Genomic DNA, 9,986 nt, shown 5'->3' on the forward strand with positions numbered 1-9,986 from the left:
AACCATCATGGCTTCAACAGGAACAGGTCTTTCCAGGCTATTATTATCTTTTTTTTTCCTTTAAGTAAGAAAGAGATCAAGGGAATGCCAGACATACTTTCTTCTTGAATTTCACTAAAGTCTTGACAAAATTTTTCATTCTATCTTTATGGACAACATAGGAGGTAGCATGGTACAGTGAGGGCCTGGCTTTGAATCTCAGCTCTGAGTGACCTTGGGAAGTCACTTATCCTCTCTGGATCTCAATTTCCACATCTGTACAATAAATGGATCTAAATCTAAAATCCCGTGACACCATGAGATTGAGAGATATGGGCATAATATGAATGACCAGAATCCAAAGAGATGCTGAAGTACAACTGAGATAATCACAGAATACTATAAAAATTTTTTTAAGCCTTTAAGACTACCATATTAAAGGGTGATGTCAAATCAAATCTATTCTTTTTCTGTCTATTAAAATACTATATATATTCTTTTCATATACACATTACAAGTAGTTAGAACTCTACCAAGGCAATATTTTATTCCTAAACAAGTTCAACTAGCATATGGGGTAGCTGTTAAGCTATTACTAAACCAAAACAAATGACGAACCAAAAATGAGGGAAAAGGGGCAGGAAGATCATTTCTCTAGAGTTATAAAAGCAGAAATAGAACTTGAACTCAGTCTGCTAATTCCCAATTCAGAATTCAGTTCTCAAAGCTATTATTTGGTGGAATTGGGGGCAGGGAAAGGATGGTGATTATTATTTAAAAAAAAATACTAGTTTTGTAGTTAACTAATCTGAGAATGGAATCATGAGTATAAATTAATAGGGTTATTATCAAAGAAGAATGAATATAATACTGCTTAATGTTTATTGATTAAAGAAGTTAAGTATACTTTAAACTTTAGATTTACATTATACTAATTATGCCCCTGCATGTAAAAACAATGAATAAGCAAATTCTATCTTTAAGTGATACCACTCATCTTTCCTAAAGAAGTGCAGCTATGTAGACAAATACCTAATGGAGAGTTAGGGCAATTCTGGTTATTTCCTTTCCTAATGAAAATAAACAACTTATGATTTCAAAGTATGGATGTAACTAATTTTTCTGGAGATTCTGAAGCAAAATTACTTTAACTTAATTATATTTTGAATAAAATGCCCCATAAAATGTCTAAATCCTTTTCAGTTAGTAATACACTGCTTCAAGTGTGCAAGTTGTGATTTTACATCTCTTCCCAGTTATGAAGTTGACTAGGTTCATTTACTAAAGTGAAATTAGGCCACCCTGTGGCCAATATGATGTACTGCCTACATGAATAGCTTACTCTCATATTAAAAGTGTGCAGCAAAGGAAGTGATTCTCTTGACTAAATAGAAGCAAAGTAGATAATGAAAGAGGTTCTAACTAACCATATAAAAACTAAATCTTACTGTTTGAACAAATAGTTCAAGTCCTGGGAATATACCCTGAAAGTGCAAAGAAAAGGAAACCAATAAGAGATGACTGTTTTAAAGGTTTTCGTAGCAACATTACATGCAGTTGCAAAAACTGTTAAAAGTCTAAATGCAGAACAGGTGAATGGTGAAATAAACTATGGTATATTCATACGCTAGAAGGCCAAAAATGCAATTAAAGTCAACAAATGAGACGAATACAAAAAATCTAAAAAGATCTTTATGAAATAAATGTAGGGGATGGGAGTGAGTAGAATCACAAGAATAAAACACACACTAACTACAATATAAAAATGAATAAGAATGAGACAAATGGACAAAATTCTGATGAAAATTTAGGAAGGAATGAAAACTGATACTTTATACCTTAAATTAATTAAAATTTAAATAGTTACTTTGTGAGCTAAATTAAATAACTTCAAAGTAAAATTTCTAATAAAATATCAAAAAATAAACCTTACCAATGAGAGATATGTGTATGTTAATAAGGAAATATAATTCAGAAATTTTCAAGAACAGATTATAAAGGCCCTTAAACATCATCCAAGCCAATCCTCTCATTTTACTGATGGGGGAAAAAAAAACTTTACATGCCAGATGATCTCTCCAAGGATAAAAAGCCAGATAGAGGCAAAACCAAGACCAGAACCCATCCACTTTTTCTCTTAGTACAGCGTTTTTACCTTATAACACAGGTAGTAATATACGTAATGTATTGAAAGCCAGCTTAGGAGTCACAAAGAACTGGGTTCATGTTCCACCTCTGACACATGCCAGCTGTGAGACTATGGGCAAGTCTCTCAGTACCCTAATCAACTCTCTTAAGACTAAGGTGCAGAACACTTGCAGATCTACATTAGTAGAGTGTTACCTTACAGAAGTTCAATGAATGAAATTGCAGGTCAGACCAAAAACAAACAAAACTACTAACCTTACTAGAAATGTTATAATAAGAACTGCTCTCTTTCTCCTCCCATATTACTCCTCCCCACTGAAGGATCTATTATTGCCTTATGAGCAATAGTGATTTCATTTATGAGAAATTTCAAGTGTGTGACTCAACCTGTGGTACTAGTAGAAAAGACTTCTATCTATCTATGGGGGTTTTTTTAAGTTATAAAATTTTACACATTTACAAAAGTTTAAGAATTGGATGACCTCTTATGGTATGCTAGATGTTTTAGCATTACTTGTAATTCTAACTAATTTATAAATTCACTTTGAAAGAATAAAATCATTGAAAAGATAACTGAAAAAGATAGTACAAAGATGCATATTTCCTGATGCTTAATAAATTTAATTTGTTTTCCCATGTTCATCAGATTATCAGATCAAAAGCACCTTCTCTATGCCACATCTGAGGTAACACAAGGACTTCATTTAATTTGTTTTTTTCCCAAGTTGAATAGAAGCAATGTCATACAGGATTCATGGATATGATCTTATGCAAAATCATTATGCAGTAAATATATTTCAACTGTTAGTTACAGAATGCCTTTGGGAGATGAGCTACATGAAATGATTATCTAAAAAAAAGTTCCAATTATAGCAGAAAGGAAATAATCTGCTGTAACATCTATCATTACAGACACTAAACACTTCCTATGAGTGAAGAACAAGGGCATACTTCCCCTTTCTACTTTATACTATATTAACTTCTAAGCTAAATAAGTTACATTTACATACGCAAGAAAATAATTTTACTCTAAATATTTATGGTCCAAAGCACCTCATTACAATATAGAGGCCTGAGAAAAACATCATTTTAAGCAGTCATCATTGCATTCCATTCTCCTTCCCCCTCCCCAGGAGGAACAGGTACTTTTTTTTTAAACCTAAATTTAATTATTATAAAATATTTATGACTCGTTATTTTCTATAAATTTTATCTCAGCAGCCTCCAACTATAATTTCTATTTTATTTTACCTAATAAGAAATTGAAGACAACAACATAACTGATTTTATAGCCAATCACAAGAAAAGAAACAAGTGGAGACAAGACAGCTATCTTTTTACACTTATACATTCCAAATTATGAGGCAGTTACAGAAAGTTAATGCTGGTTTGTTTGGGTTTTTTTTTGCTAGATGCTTGAAAACCAGAGAATAAAGTCCTTTACTAAACTTTTTCATTCACAAATGGCTGATGGAGTTTGAGTAAAAAGAAAAAATTTAAGTAGGATTCATGTCAAAAATGATTGATGGGAAAGCCAGGTACCAGAAATTTGAGGTTATCGGTTATATAGTTGATAAAAAGATAAGGATTTTATTAATTAATTACTATTTTTAAAAAAAAATGATTTTTCCACAGACTCAATCAAGGTTTACTTCAGGGTCCCCAACTCTAAAGACTCTATTACTGTTAATTCTACCTATGTGTTCAGTGTTTTGGAGGTTTTTTAAAGAAGTTTTTTGTTTTTAAATCTGTCCCTATCAGTATTCTAGGTTTAAGGTTATCAATGATTTTTCCTGTATTGTAGCACACACCACTATGAATAAATGTAAGATGTAGAGGGTTCTTGTGGGGCCACTGTCTGGACTAGATGGTATCTGCAGTCCTTTCTAACTTTGATTCTGTGAAACAGGAGCTTGATAAATTATATTTTATTATTTTTGCATAAGTTACAAGTAATATAATGTGTGATTTTTCCCAAACTGTATTTTTAATGAGGCCAAAAGTAAATAAAAACATTAAATGAGAGAATATCATTCCCAGGGCAAGTCTGAGGCTGTAATATGGCTGAAAAAATAAAAAGGCATTCAGATCTTCAAAAAACAATCTAAAACATCTTAAAGATTTTTTTCTTATTTACTACACAGAGTTTAGGAGCAACTTCCTAACTTTAAAGAAAAAGCGTTTTAGTAATCGGTCTTGTCTTTTGCTACAATGATTCATCCTGTCATAATAAAAATGTGTCTTTGTATATGTTTAACACCTAGGTAGTCAGACATATTGCATTTAAGTATTAACTGTATCAGAAACATTGTTTTACTTTGATACTCCAGCAGTTTGTTTAGTGAGATTTCTTTTAAGGAGAATGACGAAAGAACAGACTATAGGAGTAATTACAGAAACTATAGCACTAGTCCAAACCCTTTATAGATGAGGAAACTGAGGCCCAGAGAGGTTAAGTGACTTGCCCAAGGTCACAAAGGTTCTGTTACAATAATGCTGACCAGCTGACTTACTCCAAGTCCATCACATCTTGCAACCTCTCAAATTCCTCTGGGATCTTCTGGAATTGTCGGTGAATAACCTCTCAGACCCCTAGGCAAGAATCCTACCCTAAAAACAAGGAGCCTACTTCTAATAAGGGTTTCTATATCCTACAAATGAGACAGTTCAGGGGAAAGCGCCACGCTAAGCTCGTTAGGACATCTCATAGTGGCAGAGGGTTCAGTCAGTCACGCAATTAAATTCATTAAGCAAGGCTACACTTTCCACTTTGGAGACAGTAAAATATGCTGATGTGGCATTTTTTTCTGAAGTAAAGATTCATCACATAACCACTTGAGGCTGTAACCCAAAATAATTTTTTTTTTTTACAGCACCTTGACTCATAGACTCATATTCTGGTTGTCCTAGCAGAATTAAAGAAGCTCCGCCCTCCTTTCACGTCCCGTCCCGCAGGGTTTTCTGAACCCGAGCAGTCCGCCCCAGCCCCAGCCCTCGCGGGGTAAGGTGTTCTGACAGCTGCCCGAGACCCCGACCCCGGGGCTGGAGAAGTTTAACCCGGGGGGTGGGGGATCTCCGGGCCGGGGGTGGCCTGACCGCTCCGCCAAGGCGGCCGGGGGAGGCGGCCGAGGTCATTTTCACTTTTTCAGTACTTTAGTGACCGTCTCCCCCCGCCCCCGTCCCCCACAGATCCGCGTCCGAGCCAGAGGCGGGCGGAGGAGGAAAGCGGGACGGCCGCTGGGGGGAGGGGGTGCGGGGCGGCGGAGCCCCGCAGGCGGGCAAAGGGGAGGGAAGCCACCCACCTGCGCGACCTCTTCGCCATCCTTCAGGTACCGCATAGGCACGGGCTGGGCAGGGGACGCGGTGGTGCCTCCTCCAGCCTCGGACGAGAACGGGCTCCTCCTCTCCCACCCTCTCTCCTGCCTTCGCTCCCTCCTCACGGGCCCCCCTCCCCGGACGGAGGGCGATGGGGCGAGTCCCGCCCGGGACTGGCGGGCGGGGGCGGGGATGGACTGTGACCTCCCCACCTCGCACCCTGGGGCTCCCGGGTCCCGCGTCTAACTCCGGCCCGTCCTGCGGAGGGATGCCAAGGACATGTCACGGCAGAGCGCTGCTTCTTTCCGCCTCGCCTGCCCCGTCTACGCCCGCTCTGGGTCCGCTCCGGCGCCCGGCCCGGCCGTCACCCCGCCCTGCCCGCGGCCAGCAGCTCTGCGGGGCGAGCAGCCGCCTGCAGCGGGTTTTGTCCGCACCGCCGAATCTCGCGCCCAGCCTCCCTCTAGAGCCGCCGTTTGAATCTGCGCACGCGGCCCCGAACCTCATTGGCTGGGGCGGCCGCACGCGAGCGGGGTGGGGGAAGAGGTGGGGCGGGGAGAGCGCGCGCAAGGAGGGGGGGCGGGGGAGAGACCTCGGACTGGAGCCGAGAGAGGGCGAGGACGAAAAAAGTCTGAGGAGAAAAGGCTGCGGGATGAAGAGCCCCAGAGGGCACGGGAGGGGCGCCCGGGGCGGGAGCAGAAATGATAAGCGGGGCTGGCCCGGCGAGGTCCGGAAGACCGAGAAGGAGTGGGACGAGAAGTAGGGGAGCTTGGCTCCCACAGGGGGACGGAGCTCGGGGGCACGGACGCGCACGGCGAGCTGGGAAAGTGAGTTCCTGGCGTTTTCCCGGGGGCGAGGGAGTGCGGAAGCCGACTGGAGGCTCGGCCCTTGCCGGGGCGTGGACCCGCGGGCTGTGCGAGGCTCCCCGCCCCCTCCGCCCGCTCCCTCGCAGGGTGGGCGGCCGGCGCGGGCTCCGGGGAAGTAAGATGCCCCGGCGCACGCCGCCATCCGGGCTAAGGCGCGAAGCTGCGGGCGTGGCCGATCCGCCTGGACCTCCCTGGCCATCAACGCGGCCGCTCACCTGAGGGGATGTGGTCCCCAGGAGCATCCCTTACCTGCCTTAGAGCCTGGGAGATGTGAGCACCTACGTTCAAAGAAACCTCGCTCTCCGGTTGAGAAGGGGAGGCTTCTACAGCAAAGCTCCCGTTTTAAGAATGAACCCTCTCTTTTCTGGGGACATTAGACTACTAGCAGTCTTTAGACTTTATTTTTTTTTAAGTGACTTAAACGTTGATATAGACTACTGCATACAAGTCAGATGTCCCTCTTCATCGGTAAGACAGCATGCTCTAGTGAACCACTTAGAAAAACAAAATTTGCGTGCTATATTTGCAAAACGGAGATGCAGGTGCAAATGGACGTTGAGAGGGCTCCTGTACCTAAAACAGCTGCCTTGTTGTGTCTGGGTTTCTGGGAAGTCTTTTTAAATCAGAAGCTGTGACTTTACAATTATACATCTATTTTAAAACTTCCCTTTCACTCAGTAGGTCGTCTTTTTTTTCTCATTAAATGATTCTGCTTAATTATATCCACAGCTCAGGCATCTAACGTCCGCTGATAACAAAAGCCAAATGTTCTACCTTGTGTCCATCTCGTGGAATCCTCGCTTGTAGAGCTCAGCTGATGATGCCACCCACCTGAGGCCTTTCCTCAATACTATTCCATACCTTAAAATTATTTTGTATTAGAGAAGCTCCTTGAGATCAGGAACTGATTTGATGGTTTATTGTTTGGTTACGGTTTTTGTGTTCTTCAGGAGGAGTGCCTTAAACGTTGTAGATGCTTTGTAACTACTTGTGAAATGAGTGAGTAGTTGACTTAAACTAGTAATGAATAATTAACAAACCTGGTTTTAAATTATTGTAAATTGAACACACCTCTCAAGAACTCTAATTGCAGAGTGTACATTCTTGATGTCTTCTACATTGTTTTAATCTGGAAAAGATCACTTTAAAACATATCTTCATCTAGGACTGATTGTAAATTAATTCTCTCAGCTGTTCTCCTAACCTTAAAAATAACAGTTTTGACCCTTTGGAGAAAGATGAGAACCACACCTTGCCAAGATGAGTGAGGTAGTACAACGAACAGATTGTTAGACTTAACAGTCAGAAAGATCAAAGTTTGAATTCTGCATCAGACACTTAACTGTGTATTCTGGGAAAGTCACTTAACTTCCGTTTGCCTGAGCTTCCTCATCTGTAAAATGGGGATAATAAGAGCACCTTCCTCCCAAGGTTATATGAGAATCAAACGAATAGCCTATGTAAAGAGTTTTGCAAAAATTTGTCATTTCAAACCAAGATATATAAATGCTTCAGGGCTATTATTATTAAAGTGTTTAGCAAACCTTAAAACTTTTATATAAATGTAGTAATTATTGTTGTTGCTGTGAGAAAACCAAGGCAGGCCTTACTCTAACTTCTTACCCTAAATTTCATTAAGTTCATAATTCCAGTGGTGGTAGATAGATATGTTTTTTAGCCAATAGTACTCCAATTCCCCTCTAAGACCTTCTCTTATTCACTCTCTTCTCCTTTGCCTGATACCTTCTCCATTTTTCCTTATCCCACCCCACCTAAAGAACAAAGTGGGGAGGTATGCTGAAAGGGAGAAGACATTTTGTACATGGTGACCTTATATATCTTCTTTATTCCAACTCCTTCAGTTTTACAGGTAACTTGCTAACACACGGGCTATATTAATTTACTAAACACAACTTAAAAATTTTAGTAGAAAATAATAAAATTAGTCCATTAAAAATCACCTTTTTAGAAAATGTTCTTGTTAACCTTTGCTGTTTTTTGAAGTGTTAAATATATCAAACAGCCTTTCCAGGAGACAGCTATGGAATCCTTAGAAGGCTTTAAAAAAAACTAACAGGGAAGCCAGTATTTACTATTTAACTGCAAAAATTTTGTCAGAGAGAAAATGAATTGTGCATAATGGGTATGTTTCAGGGAAGGAAATAAGCATTTATATGGCACCTACTCTGGGCTAGGCATTGCACTAAATGTTTTACAAATATTATCCTGTGTGATCCTCACAACAACCCTGCTTAGGTAGGTGTATTATTATCTTCATTTTATAGTTCAGGAAAATGAGGCAAACAGGTTAAGTGGCTTGCCTCACATCACACAGCCAGCGTTTGAGGTGGAACTTGAATTTGGCTCTGACTCTAGCCCAGCACTCCATCCACTTTGATATTAGCTGCCTGTGTATATTATATACAAGATAGTCCAAAAACCTGAGGACAGTTTTAAGCTAGTAAAGCTTACTACATCTTTTTGTTCAGAATGCCAGCATCTTTTCATTCTGCATGTAGGTCTATCAAGTCAACCTCTTTAAGTCTTAGTGAAGGAGTGGGGAACCTGAGGCCTCAAGGCTTCAGAACAATTTGTTCTGTGAAGTTTGGATTCAGTCAAAGGGCCACACCTGAGGGCCTAGAGGGCCACATGTGGCCTTGAGGCTTCAGGTTCCCCACCCATCTTAGCGTCTTTTACTTTAATTACAAATGCTTTTTCTTCAAAGAGCTGTCCTCATACATATTTCCCCACACAGTTCCAAGTCTATATAGGATTTACTTTGGCTTTTAGACCCTAAAAATCTGGTGATCCCAAGAAGGGGACTGGTTATAACTCACTGTGTAAGCATGCAAGTACATATACAAACACACAAATACACACAAAAAACATTCCCACATTTTTAAAATATAAGCTATTAAACCTCATTCTGTGTTTCTTCAAAACTTTAGGATCTCCATTCCTCCCCTCTCAAACTTGGGGAAAAAAATGTGTTGATATATGTGTATGTATATAAAGTCCATTAAAATCCTACTCTGATGCACCATCATGGTGTAGAGCTGCCACTGGATTATCAAAGGCAGAGCACAACCTCTGACAGGTCCTCCCGAGCTGGAAAGATTTCACGTATAGGCTCAGTTAGGTTATATATCTGTAGCCTAAGAACTGGTTCAGGGAATGTCACCAGATTGGATGGTGAGTTTTCTGAATACGAGTCTCAAAAATCTACCAAGTCATAGAGGGGTTGCATTGTTTGTGGGGAATAACCACACCAGTGAAATCACCAATCCTTGAAGTATTCAAATGGTTGTATGTTTTTATACACATATGTACAGTATCTCAGCCTATTATGCCCATGTTATAAATATACAGATGTCTTGTTACAGTACTATCAACCATAATTGATATGGGGGAGAAGAGGTACAAACAAAATACTGATAGAAGAATGCTGACTAGCTCTGAATGACCCTGATGCTCATAAAAAGCATTGTTTATTTTCATATTACTTTAATAAGTAAGTAGGAAGAAACCATCACCAGCTGGAATGATAGCAGCCTTAGATAGTCTCAAAGTACCATGTTCCAACACTGCTTCTGTGGGAAGGAGGTGTATCCACAGAAAGCTCTGTTCAGGTCCCGTTACGCTCACAACTGCAGAATTAGAATTCATAGTTGTAGAAGTGGA

The 9,986-nt window shown here is 40.5% G+C and overlaps 1 protein-coding gene across 6 annotated transcripts in view; it reads right to left on the reverse strand.

Moving 5' to 3' along the window:
* The window catches only part of MYBL1 (MYB proto-oncogene like 1), a 57,954-nt gene extending 51,998 nt beyond the window's left edge, over positions 1 to 5,956 (reverse strand). For all 6 annotated transcript variants that reach the window (XM_072604731.1, XM_072604730.1, XM_072604729.1 and 3 more), the window contains exon 1: positions 5,430 to 5,956. In XM_072604731.1, coding sequence (XP_072460832.1) covers positions 5,430 to 5,449 — 20 coding nt within the window. In that variant the 5' untranslated portion in view covers positions 5,450 to 5,956. The remainder of the gene's footprint in view (positions 1 to 5,429) is intronic.
* Positions 5,957 to 9,986: the final 4,030 nt, after the last annotated feature.

The sequence above is a fragment of the Notamacropus eugenii genome, chromosome 4 (genome assembly GCF_028372415.1).
Source record: "Notamacropus eugenii isolate mMacEug1 chromosome 4, mMacEug1.pri_v2, whole genome shotgun sequence".
In the NCBI taxonomy this organism is placed as follows: Eukaryota; Metazoa; Chordata; class Mammalia; order Diprotodontia; family Macropodidae; genus Notamacropus; species Notamacropus eugenii.